This window comes from Protopterus annectens, chromosome 6.part0 (genome assembly GCF_019279795.1).
Source record: "Protopterus annectens isolate FY-2018-M chromosome 6.part0, PAN1.0, whole genome shotgun sequence".
Taxonomy (NCBI): domain Eukaryota; kingdom Metazoa; phylum Chordata; order Ceratodontiformes; family Protopteridae; genus Protopterus; species Protopterus annectens.
In genome coordinates, this window is record NC_056737.1 from 321,755,303 (window position 1) to 321,779,422 (window position 24,120).

A 24,120-nucleotide genomic window follows, 5' to 3' on the forward strand; every position below is an offset into this window, starting at 1 on the left:
AGAAAGAGGAATTAACAGAGAAAAACGTAGAAGGTGGGAAGCAACCCTAACGCCAGTGAGAAGCTCTGGTAAGAACTAGCTAAAAGGGAGAGGAGGAGTACAAAAAATCTAACCTAAATTTTATATATATGTTTACACACACACACACACACACATATATATATATATATATATATATATATATATATATATATATATATATATATATATATATATATATATATGGGTCCTATTTGTTTTGTTGACTTTGTCGAAATTACTTTCGCGAAAGTGCATTTTGTCAAAAATGCACTTTTGCTAAAGAAAACAAACAAAAAAAAACATGTCGTTGGTATGTAGCATTAGTTGTACATCAACGTATACTGTTGATGTACAACTAAGGAAACTGTTGTTGAGATCGTAGTACAGTGGGGATAAGGGAATACTCCCTTTTCCCCACTGTAGTGCGATCTTTGAGTGAGAAATATTAAAGTAGGGGGGTGTGGGGGATGCAGGGGGGCTTGCCCCCCTGCATAATATTGTGTAGTGTGTTTTTTGTTTTTAATTTAGTTTTTATTTTTTTATTCCCCGAAAGTGCATTTTCGATGGAATGCTATATATATATATATATATATATGTATATGTATATATATATATATATATATACATATATATATATATATATATATGGAATCCCTACCAAATCCCAAATGCTTGAAATACCGACGCCCGAAATCTCGAGCCGACATGACCGAAAGACCACATTACCGATAATGTAGAATAATGAAGTTTGGAAAACCGACGTGGTAGGACGTTAGCTATACAGTTCAGTAACCCGTAGACATGAGCAGGAAGCTATAAATGGTGTAGTAACACAACACCTGCCCGTACAACGTGTAATAGTAACAAAAATGTCTGATGATCGCTATAGTGTGCCTGGGGAAATCAGGAAACTTTATACCAGGCTACAATCTCGAAAATGTAAGGAGATACTGGTCATTGACGGCTATGTGTATCACCTGGAAAAGAAATCTCATACCAGATGATACTGGTGCTGTAAACGAAGTGGTAAATTTAAGGGTAGGACAGTAACACTCTCGTTATCCGAAGGTGAAGAAGAACTACTAAAGGGTATTCCACACAACCTTGTAGGAGACCCGTTCGAGGTTGAGAAATATACAGTTTGTGGTGCACTAAAGGAGAAAGCATCAATGTCCAACGATACTCCTTGCATGCTCATGGAGGATGTGATGGCAGCAATATCCCTGGATTATGTGCCAAGCTTGCCAAATAAGAAAGCTCTGCTACAACAAATTAGAAGGGTGAGAAGTAAATATGTCAATGAAACACACATCCCTGACCTTACATTAGAGAACCTGGAGATGTCTATGTTCCCATTCCAAAGTGGAGTATTCATTGAAAAGCGTATGGTGGACCCCACTTCCCAGCTCACTGTAGTGGTCTTTAGTACACTCAACAACCTCCATGATCTAAGTGTAGCCACTATTTGGTTGATGGGTGATACATACTTCTGCAAAGGTGTCCTATGCAGGCAACTGTATAGTATACATGGCATGGTAAAGTACGGAGGTTTGAGTAAATGTGTACCATTAATGTACTGCTTAAGGTCTAAAAAGTCATTAAGGGCATATAACATGATGTGGCATTGTGTGCTTTATCTAATGCCTGTGCATGGGTTTCAACTAAGTTTACAGTTCATACTCTGTGATTTCGAAGTAGCGGCTCTGAAAAGTATCAGGTTGAACTTTGCTGACATCAGAGCGAAGGGCTGCATGTTTCACTTCAGTCAGAATGTGTGGAGGAAGGTGCAGCAAGCAGGGTTAGGTAAACTGTATAATTCAAATCACGCCTTCCAATTAGCAGTAAATTCCTTGGTTGCCCTAGCATTTCTAAGTGAATCGGACGTCACTCTGACTTTCAACCTCTTAAAGGAGACATTCCCGCATGACGGGAGGGAGATTGTACAATACTCTGCAGACTGGTACGTATTGGGGAGGTTAAGAAAGCTTTCCACACATTCAACAGCAGGTACCAGGTTTCCACTGTTGTTCCCTATTCCTTTTTGGAATGCTAGTGAGTTAAACTGCCTGTTTCTTCCGTGGACACAGAATTCAGTAGTAGCGTGGCATCGCTGATTGAAGTGTTTGATTGGATGTCGGACTACTGATCTCTCGGTGCTCATGGGTGCTTTGGCCAACGAACAGAATCGTGTGGACGGATTGTGGGAAAGATTAATCACGGGCTGCCCTCCTTCCCCTAAATGTAAGAAGCTTGTACAGAGACACAGTCAGTTCCAACGGGTTCTGGATAATCAAAGTGCTTACACGTTTGGAGTTGGTTAGAGCTATTGCAAGGTTGTTAAAGATGTGATACTGCTGCCATCGTTGTACCAGGAAACGCTGGGTGCCTAATTACACTTACTTGGGGTTCATTGTGTTGTATGTCATTATGCAATGTACTGTTCGTTATGAAATGTGACAAGGAATTACTAGGTGTGTATGCCGTCAAGTTACTAAACATAGTGATGTACTTCTCTTCAAAGCGTACATGGTGATTATGCTTGTTTTACAGTGGGACTTGTCTGTGGTACATGTGTGTTGGTTGCAATAGTCAGGGTCCTGTTTTTGAGATTGTGGGCCGGTGATATTTTGAGCGTCAGTATTGTGGTCTTTCGGTCATGCTGGCTCGGGATTTCGGGAGTCAGTATTTCAAGCATTCGGGATTTGGTAGGGATCCCATATATATATATATATATATATATATATATATATATATATATATATATATATATATATATATATATATATATATATATATATATATATATATATATATATATATGGAATATATATATATATATATATATATATATATATGGAAAATATATATATGGAATATATATATATATATATATATATATATATATATATATATATATATATATATATATATATATATATATATATATAAAACAAAAACAGAGTAAACCGTAAAGGACAGAACTCACTGTAGAATAAACCCACTTAAAAAAGGAAAATCACTTATCTCTAAGTTGAGGCTGCGGAATTGTGTCTGAGCTGGAAGGCGGCAAATGAGATCTGAAGGGTTAGAGAAGGAGTGGGGCATTATGGGACAGGGAGGAGCTTGAGGCTCAGATTGTAAGTTTGGAGAAATGGCCAAGTTGGATCCAAAGTCAGATCCACACATCCAGTAATGGGGCATAAGAAAATGGACAACATCAGATACTTCAATTACTCTTTTTTCTTACTTAAGTTTGTACTGGGATATCAACCAAAAATGGAACCCCGAGATCTGTCTAAGTAATCACAAGTCTAATAAATTCACTAACAAAGAATGCACAGAACAAAACAGAATAAAATACAATGACAGAATGGACAGACAACTGTAGCAACACAGTTTCACAAACTAATCATTTGTATGTCAGGAGGTTTCCGCTCAAGGTACAATCATTTTATTAAGCAGAAAAAAATGAACACAAACTAACTGCACACTCTGACAATGACACATGCATACATATATACTTACAAAAATAATAAGAGGCACTACAGATGGGGGGAGAAGACAATTACCTTGCAATCCCTGGAGAATGTAAATTCTTTGTGCTCTCAGTGCATTCATTTCTGTTGTCATCTGTTAAACAGACATGATGACAATTTCAATATCAAGAACAGGTGATAGATACATCCAATAAAATACAATTGTTTTCAAAGGCCATGAACAGTATCAAAGGCAAGCTTAAAAATTCTTAAATATATGACTATGCCTGCTAAAACTCTGAAATAAAGAATCACATACAAACTTGAAACCAGCTGTAATTCTGTTACCAAGAAAAGTGGCAAGGCTCAGATGCAATCATCTTAAACCATAGAGTACTTGACTGCAGCTTAAACACCAAGACCATACTGGAGCAAAAAATAAGTAGGTTTTGCCTATCAACTGCATGGCACGCATATTCTGCAAGGTGTGCAGTGATTAACATGTGATAAAGGATATTGCTGTATTATTCACATCAAAAAGCACAGTATACATACACAGAAGAAAAATTTTATGGGGTTCTAATATATTGACAGAAAAAGGCAAGGTGTCTCAGGTTAAACAGTAGGTCATTAAGTCAAGTCATTATTAATTGTTACAATACATTTTATTAATAGCAACAAAATGATGCATGAATTCCACAGCAGAACAGCATAAAACAGGAGTGGCAGCAACATCCTTAAAACCATCAACATCTGCACCATGGGGGTAATGTGGCATACATCATATGTAGTACTCTGTCCAAAACAGCGTTACCAAATGTTGTACCATCAAACACAGAAATGGAATAAAAGGGCATAAGTGAGAGCAAGATAACCTTGCCAACTAATAAACAACTTCTGGTACAAAGCTTTATTCCACATGCTTCAGCTTTAATTTCGCACTTAGGATATACACCACACAAAAAAGGCAGTTATGGTGGGGAGCAGTAGTGGTACAGGAGTACAGCGGATAAAGAAGAAATGTACTGCCATTCCTCTGAAGTGTACATTTTGGTAATGCCAGTTTCACACTTGCTTACAGGAGTCCAAAATACAGCAGCATTTTCCAAAGATGGTAGTACTGAGCTTGTACATTTAACACCAGAATACAAGTTTGAGTCTCTGCATATAAAGCACATACTATATATATTTTTTTTTAAACTTCCCATTCCCTACACTGGTCATTTAAGCACTACTCTTCTGGCTTCCCAACGAGCCATTTGTTCACCTTCAGTGGATTCATTCCTCCTAGGTGAGAGCCAAGTGCATCATCTGTGTATCACTTATTGGGTCCCCCCAACTATTTCCTCCCCACATACAGTTTGAAAACTTTTACATGGCTTCTTCTAAAGGATACACTTATGCTGTCACACTTGTGATCGCCTGCTATGCAGTGCAGTGGAGGATCTCCAGGTTCCTTGCTGTGGATGATACAGCTGCACTCTATGCAAAGGTCACCAACACAGTCAAGTGAGCCACCATCCTTCCTCTGGTACAAGCAAGCTGGCATTGGCTGCTCACTCCTATCCACCCCCACCAAGGGCTTCTTCTCCAGAAAGTTTGCATAAAGCTGCAAATCAGTGCAGTTGTGCAACATCATCTCCTTCAACATCATCATCTCCGGTGAGGGGTCACCACAGCTGAACAATGGTCTGCAGAATGATTGGCAGTGGATTTTTTTTTTTTTTAAAGGTGCCAAGTTGCCAGCCCGGCACCCAACCTTCCACAAAAGACGCACACACACACACACACACACACACACACACACACACACACACACACACACACACACCTAGAGCCAACTGAGTGTCTAATCCACCTACAGCATGTCTTTGGGATGTGGGAGGAAACCAGAGCACCCAGAGGAAACCCACGCGACCACAGGGAGGGCATGCAGACTCCGCACAGAAGGCACCCCAGCCAAGAATCGAACCAGAGAACATCTTGCTGTGAGAGGTAGCAATGCTAACTGCTGCACCACCTCAGCCGCCCCTCACAGCAGTTGTGCAACAACGGTAAATATTTTAATACTGCAAATGAACATGTACAGATCTATTTGCAAGGATTACTAAAATAAACAATTTAAGGTTCATGTGTCTTCATATACTAAATTTTCCAGTACAGCTTTTAAGTGAACAAAATTATTCTAGGAGTACCTAATCTTACTGTTGGACCCTCCTATTGCTAGAGACCAGAGTTACAGATTACTTAAGACAACTATGGCTAATACACTCAAAAGATTTACAAAAGTCCAAGTAGATAAATGCCCACAACTTAATGATTGCACCACCTAAGTCTAAAAATTAACTACATTTGGCCAACATCATCACCCCTTTTTATAAAGCCACAAACATACCTGAGCAATATGTTTTAATAACTTATGATTTCAATGTAAAAATGTCTACAAATCTGCTGAGTACACATGCAGCAGACATTGACCATAATGCAAAGATATCACAGCCCTGCTTAAAAGCTAGTACTAAATTAGCACTACATGATTCTTCAGTTAAAACAGTAAGCGAACAATTTTAAACACCATTAAGAGAGAAATCTTTGGTTAATATTTTGAATGCAAATGGTACAAAATCAAAAGCTGCACTTTACTTTTTTTAAGGCTATTAAAAATTTTTACTAGTTTCAGCATAATGGCTAAGATAGAATGGACATACATTAAACTACTTTGGGCTACAGCACTGCTGCTATAATAAGTTTTACAATAGTCAGAAAAGACAATCTTCAACCTTATTAACAAATGTGTGGAAAAGGTTATTCAGTTCATTAACACTGTTGCCTAAATTGATATATACACACAAAGATTTCATCAAATCAGACTCTTTATGCTAGCACTAAATTTGAAATCTGTAATCTTTCTGATGATGGTCTCTACAAGGACCACTATGACAAGTTACTGGAAAAAATAGATATTTAAGCTTATACTGATGCTCTCTGCTATTGTTATGTCCCTGCAACACAGAGTATACAAAACTTTAATTCCTCAATTTCCTGGTTAATCTAAAATGGGTTTAGAGTAGCTGCAACCTATCCTGTCATTCAATGAGTGCAAGGTAGGGAAAATAATCCTGAATGAGCTTGTCAGCCCACCTCAAAAAGCACAGAGGCGCAGACAGAAACTCACAGGAAATTTACATTACCAGAAGCAAGAACACTCAAAACCCAAACATGGATAGGGAGGACCTGCAGATTCCACACAGAAGGCACCCCAGACACAGCCAAGAAAACTAGAAAACCAAGTATTGTGATGCAGCAACACTAACAGGAAAGTAGTTGCTTCTATTTCCATTTTTTACTTTTCCCTAACCCACAATGTCCTGATAGTCAGAAATGTAATGATGTTTTCTTGCTATGACTTCACCTTCCCACAAATAACTGTACCCTCAAAATAAGTGAGCATCATGCCTTGCCATCTAACTAAATAGCTGATTTGCATTTATTTGTAATTAAAACACTCTGAACTACTGCGAAATTTGTGAATCTCTGAATAGAGAGTCTGGGACGGTCTTACAATGATATCTTGTCTGTGTGCTTTGCTACATTTTAAGCGCACTGTAATAAGCCATTTCTTCATCAACAAAGAGTTATTAAATTAGATTAAAAAGTATAAAATAGATAACTCTATATTCATTATCTTACTGTCACTTGTGTTTTTTTTCCAATCCAGCACTACACAAGGGTTGCAAGTTATTAAAGACCATCTATTTACAGCTTGAAAGGGAGAGAGAAAACGCAGCTGTAAATGTCAATACACAACAGAACAGTAGAAAATACAGAATAAAGGGTAACAAATACCTTGTCAAGAACATCATTAAGCTATTGCAACAATCACTAGCAGTTCAGAAACAGTTCAAAAAGACAAGTTCTACATACAGCAATAAGCTGAACACACCAAGAACAAATAAAAACCAAACAGTTTTGGACAGAAAAACAAATTATATCAATTTTTATGACACCTTTCTCAGTACAATTTAAATAAGTTTTGCAATTTTCTCCTGTTTAAACATCGTGGGTAAATGTTGTCTTGTGGACTGGGAAATGCTAAATAAATACATTAAGCAAAGCTGAATAACATTCTTCTATGTTATATATTTGTATGGAAAATTTTAAAACAAGTTCTACTATTGCAATAACTTCTGATGGGTTACTCCAAATAAACTGCTGTGAGAATAATACAAGTGATAAATTCAAGGCAATATCACTGTTGAAACCATGTCAAATTATACATTTAAAACAATTAAAAAAAATAATGACTGCTATAATAATAAACCCATCTTTCTATTTCTTCAAAATATATATGGACAAATTATAATGTATATATATGCTCACGACTTCGTTAACTCTGAAGGCTTTTACAGATTACAAAAATAGTCTTACATTTAGCTATTTAAAATCACAGGACTGCAAAGCTCAAGTGATGATCCATCTTTTTCTTTATAAGAGAATATACCAGATCTAATGAAGTTTTTAACAGCAACATCCAGTACTTCATCAATCCCACAAAATAAAAACCTGATCCCAGGGTGTTTCAGAGTATGCTTATGCAAAGTATTAGAGAAACTTTAATACACTGTGCTTTTTTGCATTGCCGTAGGTTTAACAAAATGCACTGCGAAAACATATAACTAACCATATTATGTATTCTGTACATGTTATAAGAAGTTTGTTTTTCAAAAATTACTGAAATATTCATTGAATAAAAGCTATGCATGTATTATAACTGCAGCTTACACAAATAATAGTGCTTTAAGTCTACTTTCTATAGTGTGGTTAAGACCCATTGCTTTTTTCAATATATTTTCCGCAGCAACTCAAATGCTCCACTACAGCTTCCTAAATGTACATCAGTATATTGGTAAACCTTCAGTATACTCTACAGGATAATGAGTTAATAGTAGGTGTTTTTCTAAAACCTTCCTGACAGCTATAGAATTAGTGTCCTAAGTTGCAATAAAAGCAAGAACAGGACTATTAGTAGTAAAAAAATCCTTACACGTGGGTAGGCCTTGTCTATTGATAGAATTTATTATGTCTATGCCCTGTTGTACATTCTTTAAGATTATATCCCCTTGTGCAGAATCGAGATTTCAACACCATTAGAACATTTGGTACAAGTTCAGAGCAAATTCACTTAATTCTCAAAGCACAAGATTTGGAGATACTGCAAATATAAGGTGGCAACTACCAATTAGTAAAAGGGAATTCACAGCAGCACTATGGACAAATTTCATTTTAACATCTATATATCCCCACAGACACTCAAGGAATATGTGAGGGTGAATTCCATATCCCAGTTTATTTTCATTTAAGTAAGTCACAAATTCCTACACAGCCACCAAATTAGTCATCCAAACAAGCCAGTAATCATCCAAATATATATGCTATACAGTAAACTCTCAATTAACCGGCACCCATGGGGATTGGTAGATGGGGGAGAACTGTAGTTTCTGGTTGCTTGAGAGTTACTATTAAAAATAGACCCGACTAATACTGCACCCTATATTATTTGTTTGGTTTGATTTGTCCTCAGATTGGGAAGAGAGGGAATTTATTTCTATCTTCCTTTTTAAAACTCTAAAAATGTAAGGTGTGTTTCTGCTGGGGGGAAAAAGTGTAAAACATGAAATTGTACTGATATTTCTTTGATTTTTTTTTTCTTTTTTGCCGGTTGCTTGAGCTCCGGTTAACTGAGAATTTACTATGTATCTTTGGCATACAGATAAAAACTCTGCTACTGTCCCACATCATTATTTCTTCAAAATATCCCATAAGTAAATCGGTATATATGACAGCAAATTATGCTTCTATTGCAGTCCCTTTTAATTCCCAGTAATATTCTATTTTGGTCAGCATATTTTCTGGTAAAAAGAAAAAAAGGTGTTAAAGGCAGGCAGGGTAGTAAAGATCAGATTTATACAGGCAATATTCAAGGGCTTCTAAATTCAGCCCAGGGTGGAATATGTGTATATTAAGATTTTAACATCTAAAATGTACATTAACCAACCATTTTGCAAGAGTCCTGTACTCCTGCAAAGACACAGTCAAATTCTTTAACCTAGCCCACACCAATTTTAATAGTGGTAGCAGACACTGTAAAAGAAAATAAGATAGGGGCTCTACTAAACACCCTTTCCCAGAACCAATGTGTCTGCCTACTGGCTTCTTAACATACTTGTGTATCTTTGGTAGGGTTTAAAAAATGTGGCTTATGATTACTCACCTTAAGTTCTTTAAAAATCTTATTATAATATTTTCTACTGCTAGTTTAAGGGAATCAATTTTCTTTTTAAATTTAAACGTGGGTTTTAATTCTAGCTTGGTGTAAAAATGGAAGTTATATACTTGCCCTAACTCTAGAACTTTATTATTTCTAGTCCGCTCATTTTGACTTGTAGAATATTCACTATCAGGTGGCTCCCACCAAGCAACTACATGTACTCTAAAATGCTTGAGCTCCTTCCTGCCAAACTCATCTTGCCCTGTATCTCTCAGGTCAAGTTTGCTGGCTAGAGCCTAAGAAGGAACCAAGAGATAATAGGAAGAGGTTAGAGAAACTGAAGGTTAGGTTTCAGGAAAAGACTATAAAGTTCTGTACAACAAGGAAAGTTTCTCGAAAATTTGGAGGAGGGCGAAATGGGATGTTGAAGTGAATGATCCAGAGTTAAGGAAAGTACAAAAACTATAAACTTGTTAGCGCTTTCGTGTAATGTTATACATACACTTCTTCAGACAAGTTATTGTAGGCTACATCCTGGGTATAAATACTCACTCAAAATTACAGAATTGTAACTTAGTATCTAATGGAGGAATGTCATCAGCAACAACCGTAGTTAATAATCAAAATGCGGTGCATGTGTCCAATTCCACACCGCCAGTTCTTCAAGATTTTATGAACACACCAACTAATGTATTTAAATCGCAAAATGATAGAAACGGCAATGTGCAGGACAATCAGCAAGAAATTTCTAATGACATTTTTCTATCTTTAAAACAATTTGATAGTTGTTTGTCCAAATACAAAAAACTGCAATTAGAAATTCTATATTTCAGAGAATGCATTGACTTAAAAATTGTTCCAAAAGGACTTAGGCAGTGGAAGTACCCTTCAGGGGTTACAAAACATTCAGACTTCCACAAAGTCCTTATTACATTCTTTAATCAACAAGGGCTTAATTTTCTTGATTTATTAATCAAAGAATATACGGAGCAAATGTCAGTGCTTGGGCAACGTTTAGAGACTTTGGAACAAGAAATTAAGGCAAACTCCGACTTCAACCGGTATCAATATGATTATGAAAGGATATTCACCAGCATTGACTCACTTCTTAACAAAATTAGTGAAACCAAAAAACGGAAAATTAATAGGGACAAAATAGTGTACGCTGATGGTAATGCGTACCCAGACCCGCCTTTTAATAGGGTCCGTAATGATTTTCATTCTCTCCTAGTGAATGACATCGAGGAAGCCAATGATAATGTACATCTGAACTCAACAAGTGGTGTCGAATCAACCAATGAATCACCGCCTTCTAACGTCCCTGGAGTTAATCAGAATAGGCGGAGCGAACGTATCCAAAACCAAAATCAACACAAACAGCATGAAGGTAACAACGGCAGTACGGAATATAATAACCAGCAGGGTTTTCAACACGTAGCTTCCAACAGCAGGCGGAAGAATACGAATTGGTCGAAGAAGACCCAGAACAACAAGAAAACATTCAATCGACGCAAGAGGTAACAGGAGATTTACAAAATAGATTTCCTGTTATTACCCTAAGTGACAGTAATGATTTTAGAGTGTATAATTACACTTCATTTGATATTCCGTACGAACTTGTTGATTTATTAGCAAAGGGTTTTAATTTTTCACTCCCTCAGAAACCGGATTTGGCCAGGGTTCTCTGTGATCTTAAAATGTACACACGCAAACTCAATTTAAAAATGTTGCTAGGTGAAAATAATAATATGTTCAACACAGAATGAGTGGCGAGTACATACAATCCCCCGCTGGATAATAATTTGTTATTATTTGAAAAAGTAACTGAGGTTCATCTAAGAGCCTTAAATAAAGAGTTTTTGCAACATAAACATAGAAATGTAGAGATGTATAATTTAATTGATTTGGTAAGAGCACATAATATACGGGTAATGAAACCCGATAAAGGTGGGGGGGGTGGTACTTATGTACGAAGATGACTATGAGGCACAGATAAATGAAATGCTGTCAACTAATAATTACACGCAAGTCTCGAGGAATGAATTAAATCAGTCCTATCAAAAAATAAAAGATTCCTTGAGCGATTTATTTATTGAAGGCAGCATTAGCACGGATTTATTTCAGTACCTAACCATGCCAGCTCCCATGACTCCAGTCATCTTCAGGGTACCTAAACTACATAAAGATATTAAAAAAAACCCGTTTAGGCCCATCATCGATGGGCGCCAGTCTATTACCTACTCTTGTGCCAAGTGGGTGGATAACAAGTTAAAGGAGGTTCTTAGAACTGAATCTCAAATCTGCAAGGACTCTTGGCATGTCCTTGAAAATTTAAACAGTATTCCATTTGATGTTAGTTTAGCTTTCTTGACAGCTGATGTCAAGGACCTATATACAGCAATTCCACAAGAAATAGGTGCAGAATGGGTTAGGGATTTTTTATTAAGTAAGCAACTTCCAGGTGCTGATATAGATTTAATTATTTGTTTACTCGAATTGGTACTGAACAATAATTTTTTTATGTTTAAAAAGCAATTGTACCTTCAGTTAACAGGTGTAGCAATGGGCTCCCCTTGTGGGGCGCATTTGCAAACTCAGTTATGGCATTTTGGGAGCACACCTATTTATTTCCACATCAATTTTTCAAGGACATGGTCGTCTGGTACACGCGATACCAAGACGACATACTGATGGTAATAAAAGCAAATAAAGTCAATGCTATTAGATTAATTGAAGAGATGAACTCTTTTGTTCCATTTTTGCAGTTTACTTATCAGTTTGATGAATCATCAATTAATTTTTTAGATATTAGGATTAAGAAGGACACAGAGAAGATGAAATTTACTATTACCATTTATAGAAAACCCCACTACAGCAACTCATTTTTACACTTTACTAGCTCTCACCCCTTCTTTCAGAAGAAAGGGGTGGTTAAGAGCCAGGTAGTACTTGCGTCTCGAATGTGTTCCGAAGAAAGTTTTTTTGTAGAAGAATGCGATTTTTTGGTTACTATGTTTTTAAATAGAGGATATCCTCGCAAGTTAGTTAATTCTGTTATTGGTGAAGTCACAAGAAAGAGACGCACTGGGTCCTTAGGACCTATCTTAAAGACGCATGACATTAATAGTGCACCAGAAATTATAGAAGAAACTACTGTTGCAGATACTTCTAAAAATTCTCAAGATGGACAAACAAATTTTAACATTAGTTTTCTGACCCAATACAATGAGTTAACTGTAGAATCTATACGCATTCTAAACAACAATTGGGAGTTGTTAATACAAGGTTTAAATCCCAGTGTCAATGTAGGACAGAAACCCTTAGTAGTATTTCGAAAAGCATCATCCTTGAAAACATTGTTTGACGTCCCCTTTAGAACATACATGGTCAACAAAGGCATGTTTAAGTGTGGCCACTGTGGCTATTGTAAATATATAAAAACTGGGTCTACTTTTTCTGTTCGTGGGGTGAAATACTACATTAATGAGAAATGTAATTGTCTCCGTCAAGGAGTAGTATACCTTGCCACCTGTACATTATGTTCTGCGTTCTACTTTGGAAAAACTGAACGACATTTGAAACAACGTATTTATGAACATATGTACGCAATTTCCAGGGGGATAATGTCCAATGCCCTGGCAAAACACATTTCAGAAAACAGTAATCATATTTTTTTGTTTAATGTGGTACAGAAAATAAAAATTAACCCCAGGGGTGGACCATGGCACTTAAAATTAGAAGAATGTGAGTTGCTGTGGCAACTTAAAACAAATGCGTATGCTTACCCTGGGATTAATGAGACATGTTCAATCAAATGTTTATTAAAACAAAAAGCCCTTGCAAGGTGATGTTTTTGTAAATAATTTTAAACAACAGTTAATACTAGCATATTTAAGAAATAGTGAAAATGAGTTACATTACACACACACGATTATATAACGTAAGTACATACTAGAAAGGTATGTTCAATGTATAGGTATATTTACTTATACGTTGGTTTAAGGAAACATATATAAATACAAATACACACTAACAAAAACTTTTCAAACCAAGTTAGTTTGGTGACTCGCTGAGTTTAAAAAGTTGGTATAGTTTAAAGTGATTAAAGTGCTCAAAGTGCCTAAAATGTTTAAAAATGTTTTTTAAGCTTTATTGAATTTATAATATTTATGAAATGAATGAATTATGATTAATTTGATGTTTTTAATGGTAATATAATTTCATTGTAGCAAATTTATAATAGTATTGTATTTAGCTTTTATAAAATAGTAATATTAAAATGCTATTGGTTTTAATTAGGGCTGAAAGTAATCAGTTGATTAATTGTTTAATTTGATTTAACTTGATTAAACAATTCTGTAATTTTGAGTGAGTATTTATACCCAGGATGTAGCCTACAATAACTTGTCTGAAGAAGTGTATGTATAACATTACACGAAAGCGCTAACAAGTTTATAGTACAGCGAATTTGGATTTTACATCGGCTCCTGTGTTCTGTTGGACTCATCTTTTTGTTTTGTTGGTTTAACTTTTGAAGTTTTTTTCTGTTTCTAAAGTACAAAAACTTCCTTATCTTACATTATGCCATCACATTCAATTTATAGTGTCTCACATAAATGAGCAGTGTAGTCCAATCTGCAGCAGCACAAAATCAAAGCACTTTTAAGAAACTTGTACAAGATATGGTTATCTTGGGAGTTGGAATATGCAAGTTCAGAGGGGCTTGCCTCCCTGCAAAAAAAGAAGTTTAAAGTAGAAAAACTTTTCAGAGATTCACTCTTCTGTAGTTTTGGTCTTTTTTTTTCCGGCTTGTCATCACTTAGCATTTCAAGTGCTGACATTTTAATAGGGAGCACAATGGATCCTTTGCACAGGGATGCTTTCTAAAACAACTTTGGCTTTAGTGAAAACAGGGAAAGGTATAAAGTCATTAGAGAGGCCACTGAAAGGCCGCAGTGCCCCTTGTTGTCTGTGCCGTGGATATAAAGTAGCTGCTGTACTTGGAGTTGGTTAAAGACCAAAAATCTGCAACATGACTCACCCTGGCAGTGAAAAGAAAAAATCTTGTGCTACTGACAGACTGAGGGTCCTCTCAAGAGTCATCACAATATACCTGCTGAGCCTGTCTAAGAAATCACTCCTTGAAGAAGGAAATCCTGAAGGGACTGCAACACAAGGGCCACCTTCATCTCCAGGATACTGATGTGAAGATCAGCCTTCCACTAGCTCCACATACCTTGTACTGATCTCAGCTCAAAATGACCTCACCCAAAAAGGAGCAGAGGCATCTGTGGTCTCTGTGGCCCTCAGAAAGGGAAGAATGAAAACTCTTCCAGCTGGAACTGTGGGAGACTGAATCCATCAAGCTAAATGTTGTCTGCAGGCAGAGGACAGTAACCTTTTTTCCATGATGTAAGACAACAAGCTACTGCAAACCCAAAGTCCACTGTAGTAGCCTCAAAGAAACCTGAGGGATGTACCAGCTGGATTGAGGCCACCATTAAACCCAATGCTCTCAGTACTAGAAATGCAGGAGGAGTGGATGTCAGTATGTTAGGAAATCATGGCCCTTACTCACAGAAGTCTTTCCTTGTAAGATTTTGACAATCTTCACCTTAGAGTCCAAATGACATCCTATGAATATTAGGCTTCATAATGTATTTAAATGCAACCTTGCAGTTCTCATTGACATATCTAATGACAAACGTAAGTGAAACCAACAATATCTGGCTGATTTAACTGCACTACTGCAGCACCTAGAAGCCAGTCATTTAGTTATGGAGATATGTGAACCTATTTCAGCCTAATGTAGGATGTAAATGGCTGACATACACTTGAACAACACAGACTGACAGTGATCAAAACGGGTTGTGACCAACTCTTAGGCATAAACAGTGATACCTTCAAGACACTGTGGCAACATTTATATGGAGACATGAGTCCTGAAGGTCGACTTGAGCACATCCAGTCCCATTACTACAAATATGGAAGAACAGCATGCATCATGACAGTGCAGGGTTTTTTTTTTTTTTACAGATTTCATCACAAGTGGTCACTCTGTTGACTATATCTAATTGTTCTATGAGGTTGCTGTCTGAGGTCCTTCAATTGTTTGGGGAACTAAAGAATCTATTGCAGATTCTGGACCTTTTCTGGTCTGGTTAAATACCTTGGAAGGCTCTTATCTAAAAGAGTAGAGTGATTTCCTTTGACACTGTCCTTTTCTGTCAGGGTAGTACATTTTGAATGGACAGAAATTTGAAGTATTATGAGAAAACATTATGTAGCAATTGGCTATTAAGCTCCTCCCCCAATTGTCATGTGTGATACATATCCACAAGTCCAAATGAAGAGAAAGTTGACCTCATCTGCCTCCAGAGTGGAACATTCTGGTAGGTCTTCAGGGATGCTGAGGTTGCTTACTGGAGGAAGGCCCTCAGAATACCAAATTCTGCAGACCAGCAAATCTCCAAGCCCCCCCAGTGCAGTATCCTTTAAAGGGGGGCTTTCTCTGCCATGATTGCCCCATCTGAAAAGGGACCAAAGGAAAGCACTGCGAATTTCTAAACCATAGAGGTTTGGAACAGTTCTGGTTCCTGCAAAAGGACCTTTCAAAAGTTTCAAAACCTACTCTTTTAGCAGACAGCATTTTTCTTCTTGCTCACTTTTTAGTTTCCCTGTAACACTCAGTCCAAAAAGAGAACACTCATCATAAGGGGCAATAACAAAATATGCCAAAAAGTTGTCCTCAAAGTCACATAAATGGAACTAGGCATGGTATCTCAAAGCTATGCTTGTGGCCACTGCTCTAATGCAACAACCTCAAAGAACAATTGGATCTACTCAACAATGTGACCACTTGTAATGATATCTGCTTATTAGTATCAGACTTAGGTTTACTGGCAGCCACTGTCTGCTCTGCTACATCTCTTTGAAACCTCGTCAATTGAATCAGGTAGTTTAACACACGGACAGCAAAGATGCCTGTTGTGTAAAACCATTTCTACATGTAGTCCAGGCTCCTGGACTCCCTGCTAGCAGAGTGAAACTGCTGAAATCTCTTCAGAAAGTGTTCCTTATTGGCTGTGGCCACCATAGAAATGGAGACAACCAGGAGTCTTTTGCTCCAGTAGGATCTTGTCCTTGGGAAACACTCTGCTAGATTAGGTTCCTGCCAGGCCCCCTCCACCATTAAATCCATTACGCAATCAGTGGGAGGGACCACCCAAGAGATAGAGAGGGCAAATTTAAATGCTTCAAACAGATTCTTCTCGTTGAGGAAAGGGACAGTGGGCCAAGTATCTCACTTTCTCATTTATTACAGTGTCTCACTGAACTGTGTCCTCAGGAGGGAAACTGAGTTGAACCTTCCCCTTCATCAAGGATTACATCCAATATCAAAAACTCCACAAGGAAGTCTATAAATCTCCTTTTACAGTTTTACAATGTCACTGAGCAGAATTATGAAGACCAATGGTCTGTCTACTGGTGGAAAGCCTTTAGGCAAAGAGTTCTGCTCTGTCCTTAAGATCAGTGCTGAGGGCTCAACTCCACAGACTGAATGGTGTCGAGGGGAAAACCCAAAGCTGGTGGAGGGTCTCCTACTTGCGAAGATGCATGGGCAATGATTCTTCCAAAGAATTTGAATGTCGAGCTGCAATCCTTCAGAGTCAAAGATTTCCATCTCAGAGTTGTCAGACACAACAGAAGCAGATATTAACTGTCCAGAGCATGGTATTGTCAACACAGACATCCCAGATGACTATAAATTGGTGATGATGCCTCTAATGCTAAAGGGCCACTACCAAAAACAGCACCAAACACAGTCATTGACAAGGGCACTAAGGAATTAAGAGTCAAAGGGATGTTGTCAAGACATACCCAACACCTGGGGGGAATCCGAGTCAAGTGCCTCAGATGGTCAAGTTGTCGTCACCAGGGGATCAGATTCAGTCATTGCCAAAGACAGACACACTGGAATAGTCACTAGTTCTAAAATCAAAACAATTGCTGTGGAAGAAACTTCTTGCAGTGTAGTCATAGTTCCAACCTGACCCACCCTATGTATGGAGGGGGATGGAACACCTCTCATATCAATCTGGGTACTGACAAAAGCTCTCATCATGCAATCCCAACCATATTAAGGGAGAGACTCTAAATAGACCTTGTAAATTGTGGGGGAGGACATAAAGTACAGTTTTGTACCTACCATAAATGTAGATGTCCGATAGACATGCAACTGCAGTCATAACATGTGGGTTGTCCTTCCTCAGGCAGCCCTCGGTCGGCCGGATTCCAAAGTCTGGGTCCGACGTCGGCTGATGTCGCTTTTCTCTCCGACGTCAGAGCGGCTGGAGTACATAAGCATCAGCCGACGCCATTTTCTTCAGTGTTTCTTGCCCCAGATGCCAGGTGCCCTCCAAGGAAGGCTGTAATCAAATTGGAAGACAATAACAGGATTCCACACAAATAAATGAGCCAATAAAACAAATACACCATAACAGATATCCCCAGCTAAGAGTAACAGGGATAGGAGTGGACCCTAGGCATAGAGGGGTATGGAGGGAGGGTAAATCCGACTGCAGTTGCATGTCTATCGGACATCTACATTTACGGTAGGTACAAAACTGTACTATGTCCTTCAAGAATGCAACTGCAGTCATAACATGTGGGTAGAACACCATAGCTTAGCTGGGGGAGGAGGAATGCTCTAGGAAAAAGATGGTGTGGCAATCAAACCCTGCAGGACTGCCGAAGCAAAGCCTGCTCTGGATCTGGAGTATAGAGGGAGATTGTAGTGTTTGGAGAATGTATGCATGGAGCTCCATGTAGCAGCTTCTAGAATGTCCTTGGTAGGCACCCCTCTTAAGAATGCTGTAGAGGTGGCTGTAGCTCTGGTGGAATGTGGTCTGATATTAGCTGGAGCAGTCTTTCCATGAAAGGAGTAACAGAATCTGATGCAATGTCCAATCCATTTAGAAATAGTCTGTTTTGAAATTGCTTTTCCTTGGACTGCAGGGGCATAAGCTACAAAAAGTTGTTCAGACTTCCTACTGGCTTTGGTTCTGTCCAGGTAGTATCGAAGTTGTCTGTGAATGTCCAAGGTATGCAACAGTCTTTCCCCCTTATTCTCAGGATTGGGGAAGAAGGCAGGCAGATGAATTGCTTGATTTAAAGAAACCCTAGATACCACCTTTGGCATAAAAGTAGGGTTGGTCCTTAATGAAACCCTGTCTCTGTGAAAAATAATAAAGGGTGGTATTGCCATTAGGGCCTGTAGCTCCGAAACCCTTCTTGCTGAGGTAATTGCCAACAGGAAAGCTGTCTTCCATGAGAGAAATTGCAAGTCAACTGTAGCTGCTGGCTCAAATGGAGGTAGAGTCAGTTTTTCTAGAACAAAATTGAGGTCCCAGGCTGGCACTGGGGCCTTTCTTGGTGGCTTAATGTTTTTGATTCCCCTGAGGAATTGCCTTAGTAATGGATGTGAAAAAACAGGAGGATCACTGTTGTATCTAGCTGAAATAGCAGATTCGTGTATCTTTATGGAAGAATATGAGAGGCCGTTCTTTAACATATCTGCCAAATATTCCAAGATGAGTGGGATGTTCAACAAAGATGCATCATGTCCCTTGCTGGTATTCCAATTGCTGAATCTTTTCCACTTTGCTAAGTAAACCTTTCTGGTGGATGGTCTTCGAGCCTCTGTCAGTATCCGCTGAACTTCCTTGGAGAGAGATAGGCTGTAGGTATTCATGGGATCTCCCAGGCTGTTAGCTGCAGTGTCTGAAGGTTTGGATGCACTGTTTCGAAATTGTGTTGAGTCAAAAGTAGAGGCCATTGGGGAAGGGCCCACCTCCTGGTGTGACATAAGCTCCGTAGTAGTGGGTACCAGTGTTGTCTTGGCCAGTCCGGAGCTATTATGATTCCCTTGGGTCTCTCTGCTTTGATCTTTAGTAATACTGAGGTAATCAGTGGCAGAGGTGGGAATGCATAGATTGTTAGGGAGTTCCAGTTGAATGATAGGGCATCTATTTTCCAAGCTTTTGGATGATATGTCCTTGTGCAGAATTTTGGTAGAAGATGGTTGAGGTGAGAGGCAAATAGGTCCACTTCTGGCTTGCCCCATGTCGAAGTGAGTTGTCTGAAGGCCTTCGGATGTAACCTCCACTCGTGTGGGTCTGTGAAATTCCTGCTTAGGCTGTCCGCCAACACATTGTCTTTTCCTGGAACAAACTGGGATTGTAACTGGATGTTTAGGCTCAGTGATTTCTCCCAAAGATGCATGGTCAGTCTGCAAAGGGGGTAAGAGTGGGTACCCCCTTGCTTGTTTATGTACCACATCACAGTGGTGTTGTCTGTCCGCATCAGTAAATGGCCTTGCTGGAGCTGGTGTTGAAAGGCCTCGATGGCATGCATTAATGCCAGCATTTCCTTTTGGTTTATATGCAGATGTGTTTCCTTTGGAGTCCATTGTCCTTGAATACACCTGCCTTCCATGTGCGCCCCCCATCCAAGGTCTGAGGCGTCTGTGGTCATGGTCTGTGTTATCTGTGTTTTTTTGAATGACATACCTGTGTTTGCCTGGCTCACAGAGGCCCACCATAGGAATTCCTTTTGTAGGCATGGGATGAGCGGTATGATTGTCTCCAAGTTGTTGCTGTGTTGAGACCAAATGCTTTTTAGGTACCATTGAAGCTTCCTCATGTGTAGTCTTGCTAATGGAACCAGTAGAATGCAGGATGCCATGTAACCCTGGGCCTGTAGGAATCTCCTTGCAGTCATCTGGGTGAGTTTTGCTAAACCTTTGAAGTAATGAGTTAACTTCTCTTGCTTGTCTTCTGTCAGGTAAGCCATCTGAGAGGCTGTGTCTAGTTTGGCTCCTAGGAAGATTATTTGCTGGGATGGCTGCAGTCTTGACTTTTGGAAGTTGACTGTGTATCCCAGAGCTTGAAGTAATCGTATGACATAATCCAGGTTTTTTGTCAACATCAATTTGTCGTCCGCTTGTATGAGGCAGTCGTCCAGGTACGGGTAAATTTGTATTCCCTGGAGCCTGCAATGAGCAATTACTGAAGCCAGGCATTTTGTGAATACTCTGGGCGCAGTAGATAAGCCAAATGGCAATGCTGAGAATTGATAATGCTCTGGCCCTGCAAGAAATCTGAGGTATCTTCTGCAGCTGTGTCTGATAGGGACATGCAGGTATGCCTCCTTGAGGTCCAGAGTAATCAGCCAAGAGCCCTTGCCCAGCATGGGAAGGAGTTGCTGTAAGGTCAGCATTTTGAACTTTGGTACTATTAGGAAGGTGTTTAATGCGGACAAGTCCAGTATTGGTCTCCATTGAGATTCTTTTCTTGGAACAAGGAACAGTCTTGAGTAAAACCCTTGTTCTTGCTCTTGTTGTGGAACTCTTTCTATAGCTTTCATCCGAGTCAGCAGAGTGATTTGCTTGATAGCCTCTGCCCTCTGGTTTTGTGGTAGGTTTGGCATGCCTTGTTTTCTTTGTAAGGTATGAAAATGAAACCTGTACCCTCGGTCTATAATGTCCAAAATCCATTTGTCCTTTGTCAGCCTGTGCCAATTTTCTGCAAACAGGGATAATTTCCCGCCCAAGGGAGCTTCTATTTGTTCCCTGGTAGGCGGTAGTAGAGGAAAGTCATTGAGATTGAGGTTGCGGGGCAGCTGAAACCCCTGCGTCACTTCTTTGGTTTCCTGGCTGCCATTGTCGTCCCCTGTAAGGGCCTCTGTATTGGCCTCTTCCTCGGCCACGTCTGTTCTTACCCCTTTGAAACTTTTCTGGATTAGGAAAGGACCAGTTTTTTGAAGGCCAATTCCTATTGAATCTGGGGGGTTGAACCTGAAGGAAATCTTTCACCGTCTGCACTGAGTTTGCTTTTTCTTCGATGGTCTTTAACACATCCTTAGCATTTGCACCAAAAAGCTTGTTCTTTTCCAAAGGTGCATCCAGAAGTTTTGCTTTGACATGATCTGGTAGAGGTTGATCCTTTAACCAAGCATGTCTACGGATGACTGCCCCTGTCATAGCTGCCCTACATGAAGCTTCCAGTGCATCATATCCACACTGCAGGAAGTGATTGCTTACTTGCTGAGTGTTATGTACAGCTTCCTGCAAAGTCTTCCTATCTAAAGGATCAGGAGTGGCTAATGTTTTTTGTAAATCTTCTAACAGATAATCCTGATATTGTAACATATGAAAAAGGCAATTTAAAGCTCTCATAGATAAGGTAGTGGATGTGTAAACCTTTTTGCCCCATCTCTCTAATGACCTAGCTTCCCTGTTGGAGGGCAAAGGATTTTTAGAGGTGGAGGCTGAAACGCCTTTAGGCCCCTGTGAAACAGTTTCCAAATCAGCAGTATGGGCCCTGAATAAATGGGAATGAGATTCTGGGACCCTGTAATACCTGTCTGGCTTGGCTGGAGCAGGAGGAAGAGAATCAGGGGTAGCACTAGAATCAGAATACAAATCATCCAGGACATCAAGTACAGGAGGAATAGCTAAGGGCCTGTGCTGAGGCTTCTTAAGGAAAGTCCTAAGGCATTTCCTAGAATCAGAATATTCCTGACCTTGCCACTTGAAATGTTCCCTCATGGTGTGCAGCACTTCCCCAAAAGAAATATCCTCAGGAGGGGAGGCCGAGGGGATGGAATCATCTGCATCCGAGTCCTCATAGGTCTGGAAGAGCTCTTCCTGGCTATCAGAGTGGACAGAGCCCTCAGATTCTTCATCTGAAGGAGTAGGGTCAGAGGGTTCAACCCGGGGCCTTTTATCAGAAGGAGGCTGGGATCCTCTCTCAGGATGGGCCTGTGAACCTCTAATCATGGAAATTAAATCAGCAGCCATGGACATAATTTGTGTCTCTGGAGTAGGCTGAGGAAAGGATTTAGAAGTAATATGCTTTGTTTTGCTGGCTGCCTTAGCCCTAGTGTAGGCCTTAATAGACATGGCCATAGGGGGCCTGGCAGCTCCACGTGCAGGAGTGACCTTGTCTACAGCAATGGTCTCGGGCATTTCCTCGGTTTCGGTATCCGGAGGAAAGTCGATAACTGGCGTCGGGTCTGGAATCGGAGTCGTCGGTAATGCGGTGTCTTCGGTTCGGAGCGGTGGAAAGACCGTCTCAGAGGGAACCGGAGCACTCGCGCTAGGTTTTGGCATGGAGTCGGAGGTAGACGCGGGCCGAGGGTGTCGGTCCCAGTCTTTACGCTTTTTGGGAGTTTGCGATGTCGGGAGATCTGACGGCATGGTGTAAGCAAATTTATCGCCGAAGAAATCTTCAGCGAACTCCGCCCGGCGCCTGAGAGTGCGCTTGTTGAAGCGAGCACAGGCTACGCAGGCAGAGACGTTGTGGTCTGGGCCCAGGCAAGGGAGACAGTAAGAGTGGAAATCCTTATGAGGTATTTGTTTACCACAAGAAAGACAATTGTTAACTTTTTCAGTAATTTCTGACATCGGCTGAGGCAAGAAAAGGTCCCCAACGGGGTACTTAGCTTTTTTGATGACTTCGGTATCGAAGAATACAGGAGATGACCGACCGGCACTTGCGAACTGCTTCTGCTTCGGGCACCGCTCTGACGTCGGAGAGAAAAGCGACATCAGCCGACGTCGGACCCAGACTTTGGAATTCGGCCGACCGAGGGCTGCCTGAGGCAGGACAACCCACATGTTATGACTGCAGTTGCATTCTTGAAGGACATCTTAAGATACTTGGATAACTCCTGCTCCACAGAAGGATTAATGGCCATCCTCTGATGGACTTTATATCCAAGATAATGATGGTCTCTAGAAGAGACTGTCCCAGTGCAGTTGGAGCTAAAGTCTCATGCACTGGTTCAACCCAGGGTACGTTAGCAGAAACAGCACTATCAAATTCTCTTCTTTTTCTCCTTATCTTTATCCTTCCTTTCCTCCCCTTTCCTCCTTGTCTTTCTGATCAGGGGTTAAAAGCCCTTTCAACAGGAGTTTCTTTCTATCCACTTAAAAACAGCATAGGCCAAAAGCCTTATAAAGTTTGTATAATTTAAGAGGCATCCATATGTCCCAAACCCAGGCACACCACACACCTCAAGGGTACCCTGGGGTGGGATTTGGGGGGCCATAGCGGACACTTCCTTGAATCCCAACTGCTTCTCCATAACATTAGCTAACCAAAATCAAGCAAATGCATAAAAGCTAGCACAAAACTAAGCAAAGCCTATTTAAACTACACTTGTTGAAAAACCCAAAAATCTTGCAATGTTGCACTAAGACCAACTCACCTAATCAGATGAAGGGAAGGAGGAGATAGGAAAGCTTTTTATTAAACAAATACAAGGAAACAGAGAATGGAGACCTTATTT

The 24,120-nt window shown here is 39.7% G+C and overlaps 1 protein-coding gene across 1 annotated transcript in view; it reads right to left on the reverse strand.

Moving 5' to 3' along the window:
• ZNF106 (zinc finger protein 106) overlaps nucleotides 1-24,120 on the reverse strand; it is a 2,006,671-nt gene that overhangs the window by 973,420 nt on the left and 1,009,131 nt on the right. The window contains exon 9 of the mRNA XM_044074076.1: nucleotides 3,591-3,651. Within this exon, the coding sequence (XP_043930011.1) occupies nucleotides 3,591-3,651 (61 nt within the window). The remainder of the gene's footprint in view (nucleotides 1-3,590; nucleotides 3,652-24,120) is intronic.